Below are 22,170 nucleotides of genomic sequence, written 5' to 3'. Positions count from 1 at the left end.
TCCTGCCCCTGGATTCCACCGGAAGGAGCCCGGGAGCTCGGCTATAAGGGAACGGGAGCCGAGCCCCACCGCTCTTAAAGGGGCCGCGCCGGCACTGGCGACCGCTGTCCTGGGGGAAGAGGTGAGGATTCGGCGCAGGGGGCGGTCTTCGAAGGGTGGGGGTGAGTGTTGGGGGGCGCTGGTGTGCGGGGGGAGCCACGTCCAAAGTGTGTGTGTGTGTGTGTGTGGGGGGGGGGGGGGGGGGGGAATAGGGTAGGGGGGGAACCATGTCCAAGGTGGGGAGAGGGCATTGGGGAGGGGAGGGAGCCATGCCCAAAGGTGGGGGGGAGGGAACCATGTCGGGGGGGGGGGGAAGGAGAAGAGAGGGGGAAATGGGGGGGGAAAAGGAGAAGAGAGGGGGAAATGGGGAGGGGAGGGAACCATGTCGGGGGGGGGAAAGGAGAAGAGAGGGGAAAATGGGGAGGGAACCATGTCGGGAGGGGGAAATGGGGGGGGGGGGAAAGGAGAAGAGAGGGGGAAATGGGGAGGGGAGGGGAGGGAAGGGAACCATGTCGGGGGGGGGAAATGGGGAGGGGAGGGAAGGGAACCATGTTGGGGGGGGGAAGGAGAAGAGAGGGGGGAAATGGGGAGGGGAGGGAAGGGAACCATGTTGGGGGGGGAAAGGAGAAGAGAGGGGGGAAATGGGGAGGGGAGGGAACCATGTCGGGGGGGGGAAGGAGAAGAGAGGGGGAAATGGGGAGGGAACCATGTCGGGGGGGGAAAGGAGAAGAGAGGGGGAAATGGGGAGGGGAGGGAACCATGTCGGGGGGGGAAAGGAGAAGAGAGGGGGAAATGGGGAGGGGAGGGAACCATGTCGGGGGGGGAAAGGAGAAGAGAGGGGGAAATGGGGAGGGGAGGGAACCATGTCGGGGGGGGAAAGGAGAAGAGAGGGGGAAATGGGGAGGGGAGGGAACCATGTCGGGGGGGGAAAGGAGAAGAGAGGGGGAAATGGGGAAGGGAGGGAACCATGTCGGGGGGGGGAAGGAGAAGAGAGGGGGAAATGGGGAGGGGAGGGAAGGGAACCATGTTGGGGGGGGGAAGGAGAAGAGAGGGGGGAAATGGGGAGGGGAGGGAAGGGAACCATGTTGGGGGGGGAAAGGAGAAGAGAGGGGGGAAATGGGGAGGGGAGGGAACCATGTCGGGGGGGGAAAGGAGAAGAGAGGGGGAAATGGGGAGGGGAGGGAACCATGTCGGGGGGGGAAAGGAGAAGAGAGGGGGAAATGGGGAGGGGAGGGAACCATGTCGGGGGGGGAAAGGAGAAGAGAGGGGGAAATGGGGAGGGGAGGGAACCATGTCGGGGGGGGAAAGGAGAAGAGAGGGGGAAATGGGGAGGGGAGGGAACCATGTCGGGGGGGGAAAGGAGAAGAGAGGGGGAAATGGGGAGGGGAGGGAACCATGTCGGGGGGGGAAAGGAGAAGAGAGGGGGAAATGGGGAAGGGAGGGAACCATGTCGGGGGGGGAAGGAGAAGAGAGGGGGAAATGGGGAGGGGGGGGAGGGAACCATGTCGGGGGGGGGAAGGAGAAGAGAGTGGGAAATGGGGAGGGGAGGGAACCATGTCGGGGGGGGAAAGGAGAAGAGAGGGGGAAATGGGGAGGGGAGGGAACCACCATGTTCAAAGGGGCGGGGGAGAGGGGTGGATTGCTCTCTTTCCAAAGGGGCGGGGGCATCTCTCAAATTCTGCAGCTTGCCTAGAATGTAGCCCCCACCCTGCCCCGTAGCTGGTCAGCTGAGGGCTGAGACTGCCCACGGGCCTCTCTGGGCGCAGGGCAGGCAGCGTATATAAATAGAACCCAAGCCACACAAATAGAAACGAGGCCAGTTAGAGACACTGTGTTACTTACCAATGCAACGTATTGTCATCGCTCCTGTTGTGACTAATGGGGAGTAAGTGCTTGGCTCTGCCTATGAAACCTGCTCCATGGGCCCCTGCTAATTCCCTGCCCATAGCATTGCCAGGAGATAAGTCTACCAGGGCTGCTAAAATTTCAGCCTGCTAAACAGGATAGCCGGGTGAGTGGAGTCCTGGATGTTGCATTGAAATAATAGGATGTATATAATGCTTTCAGATAGAAACCGCCTTCTCTGTTCTCTCCACCTCAACTGAAAATATATGTGGAAAAGGCCAGTATTATAGTAACTTTTGGGTGTTTTTTTTAAGCATAGGTTACGGGGTTTTGTATGGGGCAAGTCTGAGGACAGAGTCTAAAAGAGCTCAGTATGTTGGTTGCTGACCTTTTGGAAATATGGGTGAAATCCTGAAGTGATTTCAAATTCCACTGAAGTCAATGGTAAACCTCCAATTTCAATGCAGTTAGGACGAGAGAGAGAGTGAGTGTGTCTGTCAGTCAGTCACAATTAGCACTTCTGAAAGCCTGGACCTTAGTTTAGGTGCTTAAACGAGAGCTGAGCTCTTCTGAAAACCTAGTTCCAATTGTAAGTGTTGAGCCCTGTAAGTTCTGGCCCTGGATGTCTAGGTGGACGTGGGCAGTGGAGGGATCAGTCTGGGGTTCCTTCACTAGAAGGGAGAGTCAAAGGAGAGTAAAGTCTGTCTTTGAAATCTACACAATTTAAAAGAGAATCCTCTGCAAAATAGCTTCATCTAAAGGTGACCTGCACAAGGAGGAATGAAACTGGATTTGTTCCCTTCTTTCCCTGTAAAGCCAACCCAAAAGATTTTCCCTGGCAATCTAGGTCTTCTCTAGCTCTTAACCTGGAAGCCTATGTGCTGACTGGAGTCTTGGTACCCCAGTAACCAAGATTACTGGTGTGGATTTCTAGACAGATGAGGCCAAGACCTGCACGCGGTGTGAAGGAAGAGAGAGTGCTGGTGGCGGTCACTTTTTTATTCAGACCGTTAAAAAACCCCAAGGATTTTGAAACATTTACTCAACAAACACTTGGGAGGAAAGCACATCCTGTCAAATAATGAGGAAGAAGAGGATGAGTTTCCCCAAGGAGACATTTGAGTCATCTAGGAACTTCTCCAGCAAAAGAGGCAAACCAGTGTTCCTTATTTTTAAGGCAAAAATAAGTCACTTTTAAATTTTTCAGGGGGGTGGAGCTGACTTCTTTTATACTTCACAACAAAACGAAGGCCTAGCCTATATTCAAGGGTGCACTAGTTGAATTTTAAATCAGTTTAAATACTGCCTTAGCTAAACCTAGTGAAGACACCCCTAATCAGCATTGTCACCCACAATTGTTTAAAAATCAGGAGTCAGTCATGAGATCAGGTTAAAAATTATGAGATTCAGAGAATAAATGTTGGGTTTTTTATTTGGCTTCTGGTTTTTGTCTCTGTAAGGGTCCTATTTTAAAGCATTTTTTCCACAACCATGAGGGCTGGGAACTTTTACAAAAAATTAAAGCTCAAACTGTCACGTGACTCCAGGAGCTGGGTCTTTAAGAAAAATTCCAAATATCACAAGATTTGGCACCTCTGTTTCATGCAAATTAAAGATGGCAAGGAATCCAATTAAGCTAAATCTACATAAACCAAGTTAAGATAATCCAATTTGAACTTTGCTTATATAAATTTAAGTGTGTTCTGGTGCAATTTTGAATAGAGACATGACTCAAAGATGCAATCCAACTTTCTTTGTAGGTTGCCTTTAAACATATAAAAATGCATTGGCAGTGTCTGAGACCGAAATTTTTCAGCCTTTGGAACCTTAAAGCGAAACTGACTACAAACAAAACTGAAAGCTATGCATCCGATGAAGTGAGCTGTAGCTCACGAAAGCTTCTGCTCAAATAAATTGGTTAGTCTCTAAGGTCCCACAAGTCCTCCTTTTCTTTTTTGCAAATACAGACTAACACAGCTGCTACTCTGAAACCTATTTCATTTATTTTCCTTGTCCAAGGTGACAAATGCGCCCCCTAACTCCCCCCACCCCCTGAAAAAAACACCAAACAATAAAGAGCAGAGTGACAAATTGGGTATTTTAATTCACTTCTAATTTAAGAGGTTCTAGATTTTTTTAAAAAAGCATGTTTTTAAGCATTTTTAGGTTGAATCTGTCTCTTTAAACACAGTTGCAGCAAAAACTGGTTTCTGCGCCATGTAAGCTAGAGTTTTTGTAATGCAGCCACCAGGGGCTTTTTGTGTGGCCACAGCCTCCTGGGTGGTGATGGGCAGGGGGGCAAAGCACTGGTCCCTGCCCCCTTCTGGAGCCCCACAAACATTGTAGAAGCAGATGATCAGTGGGAGTTCTCCACCTTCCTGGGGGTGGGGTGGGACTCAGGCTTCATCCCTGGGGTGGTGGATGGCAGGCTCTGGCCGTGTGGCGGTGGGCTCGTTCCCCCAGCCACAGGGCTTCATGCTCTGGCCCCAGGCTCATTCCCCACCGTCGCCCTGACCCCTCCTGCCTCCTCTAGCCCTCCATATAGACCCCCAATCGCCACTGCACCCTCCCACCTCCCTACCCATCTCCCTATCCAGGGCTTAATTTGTCCCCCAGCTTGCCGGGGCTCAGTAAGTCTGCTGTGAAAAGTAATAACAAATATCACTTGTCACTATAGCAGCCTTACTAGCTAGCAAGTCTAAAGAAAAAGAAAATCAACCAAAAGAGCAAAGCACCTTATTTGTGTTTCTATTCTGTTTAGGTCCAGTAAAGAATAGAGACAACTGTAGATAATTTTGTCTGCCAAAAAAAAATCTACATAAATAAATTACAATGATTTGGACATGTATATGTGCATATTTATTTGTTTTTTCTAAAGTTAGTTAAGTATTTTAGGAAAAATTGCCAGAGTGGCCACCAGCAAGAGTTGGTGGCCACACTCTGAAGCCACCAAAAATTTTCTTGTGAGAACCCCTGGTCTAAGCAATCTGTTGTAGATGAGTCCAAATAGGGATAAATCCATGCTTAAAATCAATGTTTCTGGCTGTTCAAAGTGCTGTTCCACAGCCAATGAAGACTGGGGTTAAGATCCTATCCACACTGTGAATATAACATTGTCTTCTGATTGTGCACATAGGGCCTCAGAGGCACTGTCGGATATTTCCTGATCTCTAACGTACAAGGGAGCACCAGACAGAAGCATGTTCCTTAAAGCCGTTAGGCAGGGGGCCTTAAGGAATATCGGAGGAAATGCAAAGGCTAAAACTCATAGTAACCAGCTCTTCAAAGGCAATTCCGAGAGGTCCAGATTGTCTCTGCACAGTGACACGAAAGGTCTCCCCCTCCCTTCTTGCCTCTTCTAATGTCTTGAAAATTATTCTGGAATAAGGTAGGGTATTGATTTCAAATAGATTAACTGTTCCTGCGTTTCTCAAATGCGGCCACCAGGGGCTTTTCTTGCAGCCACGGCCTTCTGGGTGGTTATTGGGGGGAGAAAACAATGGTCCGTCTCTGGAGACACACAAGCTGGAGGAGCAGGCAGTCAATGAGTTTTCCACCTTCCTGGGATGCTGGAGTTGGGCTTCAGCCCTGGGGTGGCAGGCTCCAGCCAGGGGACTTTGGGCTCTGTTCCTCGAGCTCGCCACCCCTCCCATCACCTCTGGCCCCCGCTGCCCCCCCTAGTGCCCCATTGCTCCTGGCTCCCGCTGCTTCTGTACCCACCTCCCCATCCAGGGCTCAATTTTCCCTGGGATTGCCAGGGCTGAGTAAGATTGCTGTGAAGAGTGATATTTGTGTGTTTGTTAATATCACTTTTCACAGCAGACTTAATAGCTAGCAAGTCTAAAAAAGAAAAAAAAAAAAGCCACCCAAAAAGCAAAAGAAACAATAAGAAAAAAGACAAGAACATGCAAAGCACCTTATTTGTGTTTCTATTCTGTTTAGGTCCAGTAAAGAATAGAGACAACTGTACATTATTTTTATTATTGAGTCTGCAAAAAAACCCAACTCCTTCCTAAATTAATTACAATGATTTGGACATGTATATGTGCATATTCATTTGTTTTTCCTAAAGTTAATTAAGTATTTTAGGAAAAATTGTCAGAGCGGCAAAATTTGTTGTGAGAACCCCTGCAGAATAAGAGTAAGACTGCTTTATTCTGAACCAGAGCTTAATCCATTGCTGATTCAGATAGTATCAACATATGGAGTAGATCAGAAATCACCTCCCATGTAGACAAGTCCTAAATATCTGTCTTGATCCTCCCTCACTCTTATTTCTCAGGCTCCTGGCTGATTTGGGCACATGAGCTAGGCTGTGTCCTCTCTGCCATTCAGTTGCTGGAAATTGAATTCTTCTTCCTTCCAATTCTGTGCCATTCCATTAGGCACATTTTGATTCTCCTCTTCCCCTTCTGTGTGTTTCTAACCTAGCTAAGCCAACAGGAGGTCAGACTAGATGATCATGATGGTCCCTTCTGGCCTTATGAGATTATGAGAACAGGGCTGATGCTTTTAAACTACTTTATGTGTGCAATACTGTTAACCACGCATCTCTGGGGAGGAGAGGGAACATAGGGGATAAGCCATCTGGTGCTGGTTCTATTGTCTGAGCACCTTCCATTACTGCATTAAGTGCTGTGACTAACATCTCTCGTGTGTGTGTGGCCTGTTCTTTCTCTCATCCTCTCCCTCAGGGGAGAACTGTGGATGCAGAGCCTTGTTTGTTCCGATGGCCAGCACTCAAAATTGGGGCCATATTTCCAGACCTACTCCACACCCAGCAGCTCCCATTCTAGGTGCTGAGCATTTCTGGAAATTTGGCCCTCATTTAGGGACCTAAGTGGAACGAGCCAGGTAAATTAGGAATAGGTGGAAGGGGACTTTTCCTGCCTGAGGGAAGCTTTCTGCTTGGGTAGCCTGACACAAAGTGCAAGGTGGGTGGGGGTGAGGGAATATCTTTTATTGGACCAACTTCTGTTGGTGAGAGAGACGAGTTTTCCAGCTTAGTCTATGGCTACACTACACAGCTTTTAGTGACACGGCTGTGCTGTGCCGTTTGTTGGCAGGAGAGAACTCTCCTGCCAACAAAAAAGCTTCTGTCCTCCACGAGCGGCAGCAGCTTTGTCAGCAGGGGAGCACTCCTGCTGACAAACCGCTGTTCACACGGGCACTTTTCGTCGGCAACACTTCTGTCGTGCGGGGGCGTGTGGTTTTTTTAACACCCCTGAACGACAAAAGTTTTGCCGACAAAGTGCCAGTGTAGACATACCCTTACACGGAGCTCTTCAGGTCCGGGAAAGGTACTCAGTGTCACAGCTGAATACAAGATGGAGCAGATTGTTTACAGTAAGTAGTTAGCACATATTTCAAGGGAACATTCAAGGTGAAGTGGCCTAACGCCTCTCCAGTCATGGGGTGGGGGAAGAAGCAGGGGGGGCGGGGGAGTGGGTTTTAGAGATTGTTATAGTGAGCATCCAGTGGCTATTCAGTTCATGATTTTTAGTATCTAGCAAAGTTATGGATTTAAGCCCCCAGGCTCATCTTTTGAGAGTGTTGTGCAGGTTTCCTTTGAGGATGAGGACTGAGAGGTCAGATATGGAGTGATCACTTTGTGAAAAGTGTTCATCCACAAGTGATAGTGTTTTAGTCACGTATGATTTTTTTTTTCTGTGCGAGTTCATTCGCGAGCATAGTGATTCTCGGTTCACCCACTCAGTTGTTGTTGGATATTTAGCGCACTGGAGGCGGTATACCATGTGTTGTGATAGGCATATTTGGGATCCAGGGATCTTGCAAAGTGTGTTGTGAGGGGTGTTGATCATTGTAACAGTGGAGATATGTCTACAGGTTTCGCATCTGTTGTTCTGGTGAGATCTGGTGCTGCTTTGAGTTGGTGTGCCCTAGTGTGTGGGGAGCTTGCTTCTGATGATTGTGGAGAGGTTGGGGTGTTGTTTTGAAGGCCAGAAGAGGGGTTCAGGAGGGATTTTTTTTGTAGATGTGGTTCCCATTGAGTATAGGTTGTAATTGTTTGACAATACCCAGTATGGATTCCAGTGTGAGTGGTAGGTGACAGATGGGGTTGTGTGGTTGGAGTGAGTTTTATTTCTGTATTGAAGCAGGTTCAGGGCATTGGAGTGGCACATTCCAGAATAAAGAACGAGGAGGACTTGTGGCACCTTAGAGACTAACACATTTATTTCAGCATAAGCTTTCGTGGGCTAAAGCCCACTTCATCAGATGCATGTAGTGGAAAATGCAGTAGGAAGATATATATATACAGAGAACATGAAAAAATGGGGGTTGCCATACCAGCTCTAACGAGACCAATCGATTAAGGTGGGCTATTATCCGCAGAAGAAAAACTTTGGTAGTGATAATCAGGATGGCCCCTTTCAAACAGTTGACAAGAAGGTGTGAGTAACAGTAGGAGGAAAATTACACTAAAATTAGTTGGTGTAATCACTCATCCACTCCCAGTCTTTATTCAAGCCTAATTTAATGGTGTCCAGTTTGCAGATTAATTCCAGTTCTGCTGTTTCTCATTGGAGTCTGTTTTTGAAGTTTGTTGTTGTTGAATAATTGCGACTTTTAGGTCTGTAACTGAGTATCCAGAGAGGTTGAAGTGTTCTCCAACTGGTTTTGAATGTTATAATTCTTGAGGTCTGATTTGTGTCCATTTATTCTTTTGCATAGAGACTGTCCGGTTTGGCCAATGTACATGGCAGAGGGGCATTGCTGGCACATGATGGCATATATCACATTGATAGATGTGCAAGTGAACGAGCCTCTGATAGCGTGGCTGATCTGATTGGGTCCTATGATGGTGACCCTTGAATAGATATGTGGACAGAGTTGGCAATGGGTTTTGTTGCAAGGATAGGTTCCTGGGTTAGTGTTTTTGTTGTGCGGTGTGTGGTTGCTGGTGAGTATTTGCTTCAGGTTGGGGGGCTGTCTGTAAGCGAGGACTGGCCTGTCTCCCAAGGTCTGTGAGAGTGAGGGATTGTCCTTCAGGATTGGTTGTAGATCCTTGATGATGTGCTGGAGAGGTTTTAGTTGGGGGCTAAAGGTGACAGCTAGTGGCGTTCTGTTACTTTCTTTGTTGGGCCTGTCCTGTAGTAGGTGACTTCTGGGTACTCTTCTGGCTCTGTCAGTCTGTTTCTTCACTTCAGCAGGTGGGTATTGTAGTTGTAAGAACGCTTGATAGAGATCTTGTAGGTGTTTGTTTCTGTCTGAGAGGTTGGAGCAAATGCAGTTGTATCTTAGAGCTTGGCTGTAGACAATGGATCATATGGTGTGGTCTGGGTGAAAGCTGGAGGCATGTAGGTAGGCATAGCCGTCAGTAGGTTTCTGGTATAGGGTGGTGTTTGTGACCATTGGTTATTAGCACTGTAGCGTCCAGGAAGTGGCTCTCTTGTGTGGACTGGTCCAAGCTGAGGTTGATGGTGGGATGGAAACTGTTGAAATCATGGTGGAATTCCTCAAGGGCTTCTTTTCCATGGGTCCAGATGATGAAGATGTCATCAATGTAGCACAAGTAGAGTAGGGGCGTTAGGAGATGAGAGCTGAAGAAGCGTTGTTCTAAGTCAGCCATAAAAATGTTGGCATCCTGTGGGGCCATGCAGGTACCATAGCAGCGCCGCTGACTTGAAGGTATACATAGTCCCCAAAAGTGATCACAGTCACGTTCCAGAATGTGATCTACTTCTCTGGCGGAGTGTCCTTGTTTGGTGTCTTTCTCTCACCAACAGAAGTTGGCTCAATAAAAGATATTCCCATACCCACCTTGAAGGTGTTAAAGTGTGTATCCTGGATTTTCCCCCCTTATGACAGGAGAGGTGTAAATGGGTCACTTCACTTTGAATGGTCTCTTGAAATATGTGCTAACTTCCTACAGTATGCTAAATAATCTGTTCCACCTTGTATTTAGCTGTGACACTGAGTACACTTCCTGGACCTCTTGTCTCTCTCACCAACAGAAACTGGTCCAATAGAAGATATTACCTCACCCACCCTGTCTCACTCATATTCTGGGAGCAACATGGCTACAACAACACTGCATACAAAGCCATAAATCCATCCCTCAAAAACAGTCTACAAACAAGCGAGCTGGAAGAGGTGAAGCCAGGATGCCCCGGGGCAGGCTCAGCCCTCCAGCTGCCCCGATGAGTGGCCCAGATGTGTCTGCAATATATAAAGCAAGCTGAACTGGTTTAAGAACCTTGTCTCTGAAATCTGCAGGGTCCCACTGGCTGGACGATTGCCACCATTTGTTGTTGTATCTGTTTCTCTTCAAACTATTGAGAGCGAAAGCTAATTATGTTGCAGAACAGGTATTGCAAACAGCTTAAGTCAGAAGCATTTAATGGTGCGTCAGATCAACCGATGCCCTCCAGTACAACTTGGAATTACTGAAGGGATGCAGTAAAGGAAGTGGTTTGTGTGACGGTACTGGGCTAGTATTTCTGCTATGTAACTTAATTGCTAAAGCTTGGTGACTAATAATACGCGGGTCTCCTTTGGCACCTCTTATTCAGGGCTTACCAAATACTTTACAAAGTTAATTAACCCTGTGCTGGGTGTTGCTATCTGTGTTTACAGCACCATGGAGTCTGGTTTCTGATGGGCTCCTGTGTACGACCACAGCACAAATGACGAATATAATTACAAATGGGGGAAGGTGAGGCACAAGGGTTCTCCTGCTTGCCCCAGGTGGGTCAGTGCATCAGAAGAGCTGGACATAGAGGTGCAGTCTCTTGCTCTAACCACTAGATGACACTGCCTCCACTGTCTAGCTTATCAAGACAACTTGGGAGGCTGGCTTTTTGGATTCCACCACACAGGTTAAAGTGTGTCCTTCCTCAGGTTCCATTGGTGTTGGCAAAACAGGATATTGAAGCAGATAAGTTGTGATAAGACTGAAAACTGGGGGCAGGGGGGCTGTAAAGCTTCAGAAGGTGGGATCTCTGTTTGCCCTTTTTTTTTTTTTTTTTTTGCCACAGTCTCATCCGTGTGATCACAAGAACTAGGAGTCGCCAAATGACATTAACAGGCAGCAGGTTTAAAACAAACAAAAGGAAGTATTTTTTCCACACAACGCAGTGTCAGCCTGTGGAACTCCTTGCCAGAGGATGTTGTGAAGGCCAAGACTATAACAGGGTTCAAAACAGAACTAGATAAATTAATGGAGGATAGATCCATCATTGGCTATTAGCCAGGATGGGCAGGGATGGTGTCCCTAACCTCTGTTTGCCAGAAGCTGGGAATCGGCGATAGGGGATGGATCACTGGATGATTCCCTGTTCTGTTCATTCCCTCTGGGGCACCTGGCACTGGCCACTGTCGGAAGGCAGGATACTGGGCTGGATGGACCTTTGGTCTGACCCAGTATGGCCGTTCTTATGTTTGCTAGGCTGGGTTGAGATTTTATTATGGTGAACTGCAAAAATCAATCAAGTTCCCAGCATGGGGAGTGAATGAAAGTTACAGCTGTTTTAAGAGGATAACTTCCTCTGAGGTCTAGCAAAAGCTGAGACCATCTTCAGCCATCCTCTTGTGCACGCACACATTCAGGACCTAATGAATCCAAAGGGCAGGCTTACATTTCTCTGCCTGCAGGGCTGGTCTTGAAATTGCCAAAAATGTACGGAGAACTGGGTGGAACTTACCTGTCCTTTCGACTGATCTCTCTTGGTTTTTGAAGAAGTGAACTAACGTCCTGTCTGATCACCAATTATTTCTTACGCTGCATATTACCGCAGCACCATATTACCGCAGCATTGTGTTAGGCAAAGTACAAACACAGAGCAAAAAGGCTGTTTCTGGCTAAAAATGTAACCTAGCTGTAAAGGAAGACTGGCTGGCAGAAGTACCAGTTATCTTGGAGGGGAAATATCCTACCCACTCCCTGGCACAGGTTGAAAATCTAGTGAGGCTGATTCAACCCTCCACCTTTCCAAGGTAGAGTAACAGAGTCCACACAGGCCCTTTGAACTAGACCTTAAAAGCAGCGGTCCTCTCTGCCCTGCGTGGCCAAAGATCCTGGGTCACCCTTCCTGTGAAAGGGCCTTTGCTTAAAACAACCTCTGTGACTGTTGCGCTGTACAGCAGCTGGCTACCATTCCCTCCCCCCCCCCCCCCCCCCAGAGCTGGCTGCATTTTAGTAGCGCCATGCACAGAGAGATCGGAAAGTGCTCTGGGATGAGAGGTGCTACACAGGTAAAACATTCTCATAAGAACATAAGAGTGGCCCTACTGGGTCAGACCAAAGGTCCGTCTAGTCCAGTATCCTGTCTTCTGACAGTGGACAGTGCCAGGTGCCCCAGAGGGAATGAACAGGACAGATAATCATCAAGTGATCCATCCCCTGTCGCTCATTCCCAGCTTCTGGCAAACAGAGGCTAGGGACACTATTCCTGACCATCCTGCCTAATAGCCATTGATGGACCTGTCCTCCATGGATTTATCTAGTTCTTTTTTGAACCCTGTTATGGTCTTGGACTTCATAACATCCTCTGGCAAGGAGTTCCACAGGTTGACTGTGCTTAACAACTGTTTTCGAATGGTTGCTACGGGCCAGCTGTAGGTCTCCTGAGCCACAGTGGGTGCTATTGCTTATCCAGACACAAGCTTCCTTACAACATGTGGGAGCACGGCCTCTGGATCCCTGCAGGGCTGGGACGCTCAGTCCTGAACCTGGCCCTCTCTCTGAGGGGGAAGGCTGAGCATCGCTGCTAGGATAGCCTCTCCGAGGACCTGTCTTCCTGTACCGCTGTAGTGCTTCAGTGAAGACGCTCATCAGCCGATGGGAGAGCTTCTGTTGGCGCGGTTAATCCCTCTCCCGGAGAGGTGGTGGCTACGTTGGCGGGAGAAGCTCTCCCGTCGCCATGGCGCTGTCCACACGGGGGTTAGGTTGGTATAACGACGTCGCTCGGGTTGTTTATTTTTCACACCCACTGAGTGAGGTGCTGAAGCCGACGTAGGTCTGTAGCATAGAGCTGGCCGGAGTTGTAGCCTTTCCGATGCAGTACTCGGGTTATGGTGGGGGAACTCCCTTTGCAGGAGATCAGCACCTTTGTTGGCTGAGCTTGTGAGGCCGGGCGCTCAATCTGATGGTCTCCGTCTGTACTCTGGTAACTTCTGAACGTGGCATCTGATCAATTCCACATGGTTCTAGGCATCCATGGGTGGAACGTATTGATTTGGGGGCTGTACAGAGCCCTTGTCAACCCTTTAGCAGATGCACAGCTTCAAGACTTCTGCAAATGGGCTGTAGATCAAAGAACTGGTTGATGGCACCCATTACCGCCTTTCAGTAGAACACCACCCCATCTCCGCTCTGCCAGTCCTCCCAATGGTTTAGCACCTTGACCCCCTGAATGACTAATCTCCCAGACAGAAGAGAAGTAACAATGGTGGGGGAAGGGGATGGGCACATGGAGGTGAGGAATGGAGGACCCTGGCATGGGGGGAAGCAGAAGAAGGGTGCACACAGCTGTGGGGCAGAGCAGGGGGAAAATGGGGTACCCTGGTGTAGGGCGAGGGGGTACAGAATCTCTGGTGGGGGGAGATTGGGGGACTCTGGTTTGGAGAGTAAGAAGGAATGGGGAGGGGGGCATCACCTTCAGCTGAACATGTGAGCCTGTAATGAGTCCAGGCACGTGTAGCTTAGGGTCATATCTGCTTCGTCTAACTGAGGGTCTGTTTGTTTTCATCTGGACAGATGCTTCCCTCTGGGCTCTGGCTGTAGGATGTTGGAGAATCAAGAGCAAGAAGTAAGGCTCTCCCGAGTTTCTGCCGTTTCCTGTTCCATGTTTGGGGGGCTGGCAGGTTGCGGGGATGTATGGAGCCTTTGAATTCAGTCAAAGATCGAACCCTAGTGTGAGCACCTTAATGCTAGCAAAGCGGGAGGTACACATACGGGGAAGAGGTGGGCAGCCCTTAGCTGGTACCCAGGGGGATAATGTAAAGTGTTTTACAGGGTCAGGTCGGGGGATTAGTCAGAGTGGTCAGGGCAGGTGCTGTCTGCTTAGCATGGCAGCAGCAGTGTGGGCCTTTAAGGGTAGGATGGGGTGGGAGGATTATAGTTTGGGGGAATCACCGGGTAGAACGAACCTCAGAGTATGGCTGGGACACTTCCCCATCAAAGTCTGGTGCTCCTGAGGTCAGTACCCAGCCTCTCAAAGGCAGCACCGCTTGCCTGTTCCTGCCACTTGCAGACCTTGCCACCAGCTGCTCTCTGCTGTGGGTTACAGCTGGGTGACAGGAAGTCAGGGACAGGCTGTTCGGGATGGGGCCATTGTGAACATCTCCTTGGAGTTCGGCAACAGGTTCTCTGCCCTCAGGAGCTGACCACGGTGCGTGTTCAGGACCCTCGACTCCAGAACGAAGGCTCCTGGAATTCCTACGTGGATTATAAAATCTTCCTCCATGTAAGTGCAGAGCGGCTCCGGGGGGGACACAGGAATGGAGCTGAGCAGCACAGGCCTGACTGACGCGGCACCATGTTGTCACCTCTCCCCCGTGAAAAGGGGTAAAACGCCACATTCCGATCTGGCACCACTTTGCAGCCGTGTCTGAGACGGTGCAGGGCGCTGGCCAATCGGAGCCCCAGGGCCGCTGCACTCCAACTAATTCAAATCCCAGCATGGTCCACTCAGCCCCTCCGGCAGGATTCGGGTCTGTGGAGCTTGCTTAGCCCTGTACGGTTATTGGTGCTTTAACTAGTTGATTTTTAGATCATCTCTCACTCCCACCCATGAGGAAAGCCATCTCTGCAGGCCCCTATCTAGATTAGTAGTTCTCAACCAGGGATCCGGGGCCCCCTGGGGGGGGTCACGAGCAGGTTTCGGGGGGCCCAGGGCAGAAAGCCAAAGCCCCGCCGCATGGGGCTGAAGCCTGGGGCCCTGAACCCTGCTACCCGGGGCTGAAACTGAAGCCTGAACAACTTAGCTTTGCAGGGCCCCCTGTGGCGCGGGTCTCTGGGCAATTGTCCTGCTTGCTGCCCCCTAACGCCTGCCCTGGCTTTTATATGTAGAAAACCAGTTGCGGCACAGCTGGGCCGTGGAGCTTTTAAAGCATGTTGCGGGGCCTCACAAAGGAAAATGTGGAGAGCCCCTGATGTAGGGAATTAAATGATCCCTAGCCCCTTGGTGTCGGAGCAGGTTCCAGCAGCAAGTTGGGGTCATGATTAGAGCCGTTCCAGGCTCTCAGCTCCATGTTCAGGCCATGAAAGCATGCTGTCCCCCCACTCGTTTGCACGTAAAGTCCTGTTGCTCCTCCTGACATCAAAAGATTGGCTTGGACCCTCCGCTTGCAACTTAATACCATGTTCTGGTTCAGATCAGAACGTTCCCCTGGGAGCACAGGACAGCAGGACCTTATGGGAAGAATGAGCTGGCGTTGAAGGGCGATCTGACCCCACACCCCTGGGGCATCCTACAGGGAGCCACCTCTGACCTTTCCCTTCCTCCCGCGTCTCGTTTCACAGACCAACAGCAAGGCCTTTACCGCCAAGACCTCGTGCGTGCGCAGACGGTACCGCGAGTTCGTGTGGCTGAGGAAGCAGCTCCAGAAAAACGCTGGCTTAGTGTGAGTGTGAAATTCCTCCTTCGCCTCCCTGATGCCAGACGCCAACTTCCCCTTAGCACAGAGGCGCTGGGTATCCTGACCCTCCGTAGGATAAGGCATTGTAGGCAGAAGAGAGCGGGGGCAATAGAAACTGGCCCAAAAGGTTGGCTGCACCCACAGATTCTAAGTCAGGTGAGCTGGGTTCTAGTAACTGTGACCGGGGGCCAGTCATGTGGCGTGAGCGAGTGCCCAGCACCAAAGTAGATGCCTAAACAAAGGCCTTGAGCTCGGCACCTAAAGCGCTTGCCCCACTGGGCAACCTCTCGCTTGCAGGGGACGGAGGGGCGTCTAAAGCTTCAGCTGTGGAAATGCTGGCTGTTCCTGGGCCCAGGATCTCTACAATCACCCAAGGTTGGTGGTGGGTGAAAACGTGCTCTTGCTGTTTGCACAAGGCCGGCTCCAAGCCGCTTCTCCCACCAGGTCCGTCCCATGGCACCTTGTTCCGTCTCTGGATACCGAGCCGTTTCCTTCCTCTGCTCTGTTCCCTCAGGCCTGTCCCGGAGCTGCCAGGGAAATCCACCTTCTTTGCAGGCAGCACCGATGAGTTCATTGAGAAACGGAGACAGGGGCTCCAGCAGTTCCTGGAGAAGTGAGTGGAAGGGATGCGGCTCTCCGACACGGCTGGCGTGGTGCCTGAAAAGGGTTGGGGCAAGGGCTATTTCGCCCCAAAGCTCTGCTTCCCAGGAGGAAAGAAGGCTGCCTAACTGCTCTGTTCCCCCAGGCTTGAGGGTGGTGGTGGTCTGGGGTCAGAGAAGAGTGTTCCCGCTATAGAGCCTGAGCTGGGAGGGGGTAATGCTAGTTTTTTGTGGGGGCAGGAAAATGCTCACTATCCTCTTCAGCAGGATCCTCCCCTGCCCTTGCTGTCTACCAGCCCCTGTGGCTGGTACGCAGGCCTGGGGGACTATACCACATTCTGCATTGTCCCCTCACTTCCTGTCTCTCTCCAGGGTGGTGCAGAACGTGGTCCTCCTGTCAGACAGCCAGTTGCATCTCTTCCTGCAGAGCCAGCTGTCGGTGCCCGAGATCGAGGCGTGCATGCAGGGCCAGAGCCCCCTGACCGTCACGGACGCCATCCTCCGCTACGCCATGTCTAACTGCGGCTGGGTGCAGGAAGAAGACACCCGCCCTGCGCTCGGGGCTGGGGCAGAACTCCACGGCAGGTACTGAGAGCCATCTGAGGGGTTTGCCAGCAGTGAGACTGATAGCTGGAACTAGGCTAAGACCCAAGCCCCTTTCCATGTTTGGAGCTGATCTGTGCTAGCTAGACCAGAGCTGGAGAACAGTTGGAACCTGGCTGTGCCCTCTCCAGACAAGGCAGTGGCTATGGGCCTTACCACAACTTAGTCACTGCATCAGCTATTGTGACCAAGTGGGGTCTCATGTGCTTGGTATGATCCTCCCAAAGAACACACCACATCCAAATAGGGACGTGGCTTTAAATTCACACGATCCCCAGCCTCCATCTGCTCCTGAGTGCCCCAGGACTCGTCACGGCCTGCTTGGAGGATTTCTCCACGCCATGCTCCATCTGCCCAGAAGGAGCAGTCCAGAGTCCCATCGCTGCTCTGTGCTCAGCAGGGGCCTCCGGCGCATCCTTTCATCAGGAGCAAAGGTTTGGCACTCTGGAGTGATGGGGGCCGCATATCCGAAGGGCTCAGCTCCCCTTTGGGCACCAAAACAAGCACACGCCGCTTTCCTGATGCTCCCCGTGTTGAATGCGGAGCCCCCACCTGACTCATCTAATACCCACTTCCCTTGGCCTTTCCCCGACTGCACAGCTGGGCTTGCACATCCTGGTTTAGGCCCAAGGCAAACCCAGACCGTGTCCTGAGCATCTCAGACTGGCACAGGTGAGGAATGATGGTCATTCTCCAGTGGCAAAGCTGCCTTGCGGCTGACGTGGCTCTGCCCTGGGGGAGTCGCCTCCACCTTCCTTGCTGGAGGGGAGGAATCCTGTGACCCTAGCACCCTCTGGGAGGGGAGGAATCCTGGAAGGGGAAAGGACACCACCAGACAAGCTCCTGCACATCCCCACCCGTGGCCCCAGTGGTAGATCTTGTAACAGGAGAAGCGTCTCGTGCTCAGGATTTGTACCAATTTCCATCACTCAGTGAGTCGGTTTCTGCAGCCTGCCAGCTGCCCCTCTCCTCTAGGGGGGAGTAGTTGGTGCAGGATTGGGATCCTGCATGGCCTGTGGTCCTCACCCTCAGCCCCTCTACTGCAGGCTCCGAGAGTAGAATCTCTCTAAGCCTCCTGTGTGATGTGGGGGGAGCCACCCCCTCCTCTCTGAGCAACCATTTAATAGAGAAGCGCTGTCGTGCGGCCTCTTGCAAGACCTCAAGGCAACTGTCCCCAGGGTACGGCGGTGCTGAGAATACTTTGTATTCCGCTGCCCTCCGAGCACAAAGGCTCCTATGCACCAGCAGCTGTGCAAAGTCCTAGTTCCTTGAGGAGCGGAGATGCGTTTCTCACCCTGGCAAACCGGAAGGGAGTTGAATAGAGCCATGACAAGATCGTCGTGCCTAGGCTCCTAGAACATCTGCCGTAAGCCACTGTGGAAGCAAATGAATCCAGCTGCATCGCTTGTGTGTTCCCTTGCCAATTAACCAAATTCTTTATTTGGTGCTGGGTCCCCCCCACCAATTAGGAAGACCCTGGGGTGGGCTCAGCCCAGGCCTAGCTGAGATTCCTTGTGCCCCTGTGCTCCTCCGGGGGGATCCGTTTCTGGCTCGGAATATCATGCACTGCCACAGCCTCTCACTCTTGGTTTTAAATAGCAGGAGAAGAGGTGTGGGCGGGCTGCAGCCCAAGACTCGTTTTTAAGAGAGCCCCCCTGGTTTAAGGAAGGGTTTGGAATGGGCGCAGTGAGCTGGGCTGACGGGTAGTTATCCATGCAGCTCGGCAGGCTAGATGCTTCGCCGGCTCAGCTGCCCGTGCTCTAAGCCTCTCCCTGGCGACGCCTGTCCTGGCCGCACCATGGGATTCACCCAACTCTTTCCCCTCCCCTTCCCCTCTTCGCAGAGGGCTCTGTGCTGTTTTCGGTGGATGGGGCGCCTGGGAGCGGAGGAGGGGTGCAGGGGCGTGCGGAGCTGGAGGAGGGGAGCAGCTGGCTGGCTGAGCAGGTTGCACCTGTGCTCCTCCTTGGGCCAGCTGCGGAAGAGGCCCCCGTGGAAGCATGGAGAAGCGGCTGTAGGCAGATGGGGGCAGGTGGCTGAAAGGAAGCCGCCTGCTGCTCTCTCCCCGCTCCGTGGGAGCACTTGGGCAGAGGTGGATCTGGAGTAGGGCAACTTTCCCAGCTCCCCCGCTGCTCCTCCCAGGATTGCTGGGGTCAGGGGCCAGGCTTCAGAGCGCTTGGGTCCTCATGTTGCTGCCAGCTTGGCCCCAGCACTCTCAGGAGCCAGGGGTAAGGTGGAACGAGCGAGCTGCTCACGCAACTCCTCTGCCAGTGGCTCACTGCTCCAGGCTGTTACACGGGGCAGGGTGCATGTGTAGCTCTGGACCGCTGGGGCGGTGCATCTTGCCTTGAACCCCTCTTCCTTCCTGACTCTCTTGTGCCTTCTCTCTGTAGCTGCGCTGGTCTTGGAAGCCCCCTTGTTCGGAGCTGCCTGAAACCCCCTTCGTGCTGGAGCGACTTCGGCCTGGAAGACGACCACTCGGATAGCCTGGAGTCTCCCACGAAGCAGCCGGAGACGGAATAAGCAGCACAAACGATCTTGTACTCCCTGTCTGGGAGCAGCGGCTCTTGCTCTGCAGAGAGCCGAGGAGGGCAGCTGAGTGGCTCCCGTTGGTGCAGGATTGGGACCCTGCATGGCACGTGGTCCTCACCTTCAGCCCCTCTACTCCCAGAAGCTTGTGACCACTTCCTGCACCTCTGGACGGTCCTCTTATGAGGCAGGTGCTGGGTGAATACACAGCTGAGCTGTACGAAAAGGGAACCAGTGCTTAGTAGAACCTAAGTTTGTTACTCCCCAGGGCTGTGTCATGCTCTTGTGGGGGGACCTGTGTGTATTAGGGATGGGGGCTGTTTGAAAACAAAAGCCAGCTCCCTTGATCTTGGCTTGATCCTCCGTCCCCTTGAAGCTGGGTCATGGAGGCGGATGCTCATCCGTGCAGAGATCCTCCAGGAGAGAGGTTGTCTGGATCCCTGGGCTGAGCTGCTGTCCCTCCTTGTCCAGCAGATCGGGCAGCTGTCCCAGCAATGCCCAGGGAGTTCTCGTTCTTAGAACTAGAATTCAGTCTTGGTAGCATTCCCCTCTGAAAAACCAACGGCCCCATAGGCACGAGCGGTGCTCCTTTGCATGTCCGAGAGCCACATTTAAACAGCTGCTGAGCCGGAAGCCCACACGCTGGGTATGGATACCACCTCCACACCTGGGTCCTCCTGGCCCGGCTCAGCCTGCAGGCTGCGTGCAGCTGGAATGAGCCAATGAGCTTTCCCGGGGGGCTCTATATTGCAGGATTGATTCCTCCATTGCAGCAGGGGTGGGGGAATGTGTTGTGGTGGGACAATGAGGCCAGAAGGTGGTTTTGTTTGTGCTCCCCTTTTGTGTGGGACACCCCTCAAGCTGGGCTTTCTTGCAGGAGAACAACCCTTTTGGCTAGCACAGACCTGCCTGAGCCAAACGGCTCAGAGGGCAAAGGGGAAGGGCAAAGGGTGGTGATCCCTATAGCCAGCCATAAGGGAGCAGAACAGAAGAAAGAATCCCTTAGTAAAGAATGGGCAATCCCATGCTGCAGCTTCCACCAGGGCCTCTCTGCTTTCAGCCCGTCGGGTCCATTTACTCTGCTGCTCCCTGTATCTTTCCACCAGCCCGTCGTCTGGCATTGTCCTGGCTCAGAAGGCAGAGCTGAGGTGCTCTGGCCTGCAATAAATGTGAAGCACGTGAGCTACTGGGTGCTGGTGATTTACATCTGGCGGAGAATGGGGCTGATGCATCTTAAGCAATAGGCTTGGGGCAGGGTAAGATGCCATCAGAGACCATCCCTGCGTCAGTTGCACTGGGCACTAGATCGTGACAGCTGATGAGTATCCAGTTGCAGCTGTGTGTGTGGGGAGGGGCAAAAGGGCTTTTCCTCCAGGCTGGGCTCCCCAAATAATACATCCCTGCTAGGGCATCTTTCTCTCAGGGCTCCTAGAGGGCCGGACAAAGGGGCCTCGGTATTATCCTCCGTCTCTGCAGGGCGAGAGAACCTGCTCCTCTCGGGTTCTGTGGGACGCTTGGTCAGGAGACCCAGCGCGAGCTGGCTTTAGTACTTGCTGAGAGGGGATGGAGCGGCGTGGCTGGGGAGCAGAGGGGCTTGGTTTCTGGGGCACGTTCATGTGGCTTTGGGGTGAGAGGGACACAAGGGCGTAGGCCTTGGGCTGCGGCAGGGGGCTGACCACCGGCAGGGCCCTAGAGAACGGCAGAGAGGCTGCCTGCTGAGCTGGCACCTGGCGGTGGCCAGGCTCTGCTATTCTGTGCCCAGAGCTCAGCAGGGGTGGGTGACCTGCGGGCTGGGCTGGCGGAAGGTGAGGGCCACCCTGCAGCCAGGAACGCAACCCGCGACGCTTAGCAAGGCTGGAGTCCGTTTCCCTCACGGCGCCTGCTGTATTCACTAGCAGAGCCTGCTCCAAGCGGGTGGGTAGATGACACTGTACCACGCTCAGTTTCATTGACTGTCAGAGTTTGGTGGTCGCAGGGCCTGGCTGTGAAAGTCAAGGTGGGTGGTGGTCGATTTCCCCGGGTGCTTGTGTTGAGGTTTTTCTTCACACGGGCGTGTTCTCCGCCTCACAGGCTGAAGGGCCGGGGTTGGGGCAGGGGGGAAATGAAGCCGACAGAGGGAAAATCTAAAATGTCAAAAGAAGTTCATTTAAAAAACCTGACAGATGCTCGCTAACGGTAGCTGCTCTGCTGATTGGCTGGGGCTGCCTCCTGAATATTCATGAGAGCACGGCTCCAAATGGTGCAGCTGTGCCTGCAGCTCTGATCTAGAAACTTCCAGCCAGGAGCTGGTGGGGTTGGCGATGCAGCCAAAACGCCAGCCCTGCCAGGTGGGGGGCTGTCCCTGCTCTGCCCCCTCAGCGGAGGCTTGGCCTGCAGGGACCTCTCCCAGAGCACAGTCTGCCCTAGGGTTTTCCCTTCTCACGCCTCTCTGCCATGACCGACCGGGGCTTCCCAAGCTTGCTGGATAAACACACTGAACTGCAGTCTCCTACATGCCTTACTGGGGCAGTTCCCCTCCCTGCTAGCATGTGGTCACTGAAAGGCAGTTCCCCACTGTCCTCTCGCTACAGGTCACGTTCCGGGGCTAGAGGTGCCCTGGGGTCTGCAGCTAAGAGCCCCAGCTTCCCCTACCTTTGACACCTACCGTCTGGCACAAACCTAGGCAACCGCTGGCTGAAACTCTACAAAATGACCCTGGGGAAGGGGGGAAGCCACCTGAGCAAGCTCTCTGGGGGGTTAGTCCTGGCTGCTGCTTAAACAGTGCCACCCCCAGAGCTGGCTGCATCTCAGGGGCAGCAAAATTATTTCTAGAGGTGCTGCAAGTGTCATGAAAACCCATCAATCCGGACGCAAAATCTGTTGACTTTTCCAAGGAGGGTGGGAACAAAATCCCTCTACTGTCGGCTGGGCCTGACCAAACCAGAACGGACTCCGGCTGAGTGCAGGTGTCAGGCTA

General features: G+C 52.3%; 1 protein-coding gene across 4 annotated transcripts; it reads left to right on the top strand.

The window, feature by feature from the left end:
• On the top strand, positions 1-20,386 carry SNX11 (sorting nexin 11). Of its 4 annotated transcripts, none has more exons than XM_074940731.1 (8): positions 5,043-5,272; positions 9,861-10,214; positions 13,604-13,655; positions 14,226-14,312; positions 15,371-15,471; positions 16,001-16,099; positions 16,458-16,670; positions 19,079-20,386. In XM_074940731.1, exons 2-8 carry the CDS (start codon positions 10,201-10,203, stop codon positions 19,206-19,208), a joined length of 696 nt encoding a protein of 231 aa, XP_074796832.1. In that variant the 5' UTR covers positions 5,043-5,272; positions 9,861-10,200; the 3' UTR covers positions 19,209-20,386. The 4 variants fall into 4 exon arrangements, with proteins under 4 accessions (XP_074796833.1, XP_074796832.1, XP_074796834.1 ...); XM_074940733.1 differs by having other exon boundaries at positions 5,044-5,272; positions 9,861-10,329; XM_074940732.1 differs by lacking the exons at positions 5,043-5,272; positions 9,861-10,214 and adding an exon at positions 1-121.
• The last annotated feature ends 1,784 nt before the right edge of the window (positions 20,387-22,170 follow it).

This window comes from Natator depressus, chromosome 27, assembly GCF_965152275.1.
Source record: "Natator depressus isolate rNatDep1 chromosome 27, rNatDep2.hap1, whole genome shotgun sequence".
NCBI classification, from domain to species: Eukaryota; Metazoa; Chordata; order Testudines; family Cheloniidae; genus Natator; species Natator depressus.
This window is presented reverse-complemented; position numbering and strand designations above follow the sequence as displayed.